Source organism: Pinus tabuliformis, chromosome 2_2, assembly GCF_031772625.1.
Source record: "Pinus tabuliformis cultivar Carrire ecotype Pingquan chromosome 2_2, CPIR1, whole genome shotgun sequence".
In the NCBI taxonomy this organism is placed as follows: Eukaryota; Viridiplantae; Streptophyta; class Pinopsida; order Pinales; family Pinaceae; genus Pinus; species Pinus tabuliformis.
In genome coordinates, this window is record NC_142300.1 from 564,744,987 (window position 1) to 564,746,698 (window position 1,712).

At 44.9% G+C, this 1,712-nt stretch overlaps 1 protein-coding gene across 1 annotated transcript; it reads right to left on the reverse strand.

Moving 5' to 3' along the window:
* Window positions 1–420: 420 nt before the first annotated feature.
* On the reverse strand, window positions 421–1,258 carry LOC149193915 (uncharacterized). Its single transcript, XM_089407054.1, has one exon. It carries the CDS (start codon window positions 1,039–1,041, stop codon window positions 442–444), a length of 600 nt encoding a protein of 199 aa, XP_089263180.1. The 5' UTR covers window positions 1,042–1,258; the 3' UTR covers window positions 421–441.
* Between the last annotated feature and the right edge of the window lie 454 nt (window positions 1,259–1,712).

The window sequence follows — 1,712 nt, forward strand, 5'->3', positions numbered from 1 at the left end:
GAGAGGAATTTTTTTAGCTGTTTTATTATTTCTCGTCCAGGGTCATAACAACTACATGTCATTGCACAACAACAATAAAATCCTCTCCCCTATACATATTTATATATTTTTATTTTTCCAATTCGGGGAGAGGAATTTTTTTAGCTGTTTTATTATTTCTCGTCCAGGGAAAGCATCTACTGCAGGATCCCAAACATTGTTGCTTGTGGATGAAGATATTAAACAACGATGTTAACACCGGCAGAACAACAACTCTCCTTTGCTGTCGATTTTCGTCCATAAATGACCAAATTGGAAGCGAAGCCCTTGGCAGAACAGAAAACTACACATTGATCGGCTCGAAACATCGCAGTCCTTTCTATTAGTGGTCGACCATTAATGAAACGACCGGCGAAACAGGCCGTAATGGAGTCTTGAAACTGGAACAACCTGATGCGAGCTTCAAGAGACATCTTGGGCCGTGGTCATATGGCATAGCCTACTGGGCCGTGGCTGAAAAGACGTCCTCCTTCGCATGTGGTGCCTGGAGGGGCGTATGAGAGCTGTGAGGGATCTTCTGACCCATTCTCCTTCCACATGACCAATCCTTACCAGCGAATTCGTCATAGCAGACCTCCTCGCATTCAGATGAGAATGCGTAGAAGAAGAGGAATTACTAATATTTCTATGAAGACTGCAACGGAATGAACCTGGATGACTAGTGGGCGAACACATGCACGTCTTCCTAGGTGGAGCACACGGAATGTGTTTCATGGCGGCACCGCCATTTGGTGTAACCGGACGGCGTGCGGATCGAACCTGCGACGCAGATCTGTCGAGAGCGAAATTGATAGTAGACGAAGTGGCTGCAGAAGCAGAAGAAATAATAGAAGAGGGGCCTCTAAAGCTTGCACGGGTAGGCGACAGCGTTCTGTGGACAACATAGTTGAAAGCGGAGGAAGATGAAGGCGAATTGAAATGGCGTGTGGGAGGGTTGGATCTCGGAAGGGCAAAAGTGAGAGGCAGCACAGGGGCGTTGCTGGATCTGCTTCTTGCCTCCATTTCTCCTGTAGGGGAGATTTGCTACCGAGCGGGGCAAACCGAGGAGACCTCCGGCCCCCGATTTATACACTACAGTTTAGCCAGGCTTATCCCTTTTACGCCCACAGCTTTTACCGGAGCGCCTCCCCTTTCGAAAACCATTGACTATCAACCCACAGTATTCTCTAGCTCTCCGCCGGATTTGGAAAGGATGGACCCGGATTATGGCTGTGAAAGCGAAAGATGGGCTCTACGCGTTGTTAAAAGCCGGCCATAACAGAGAGCTTATCCCATTTTCTGCGCTTCAATTTGATAGTATAATTGATTGCAAAATGACGACACATTCAGGAGGACGCTAGTGGGAACACCTGTATAAACGTGACACATGTTGCTAGCTGTGCTTTTTCCCTTTAAAAAACCGAATGAATAAAATAAAATTATGAAAAAAATGACAGCTTTCTCACCAAGTAATAGGGGACCCCTTTACATTACTGCTTTCAACAATTTGCTAAGTGGTGGTTATTTTGAATGTATCATTCCGGTGCATGTTAATGTAAGAAACAAGGTTGTTAAACAGCATCTACAGGTCATGAAGCAATCAATAAGTATCTTCATCACGAATTATGAGTGCTTTGTCTATTTTTTTTTATTGTGCGTATACATTGAATTAAGTAGAAGATACGCTAATGGTG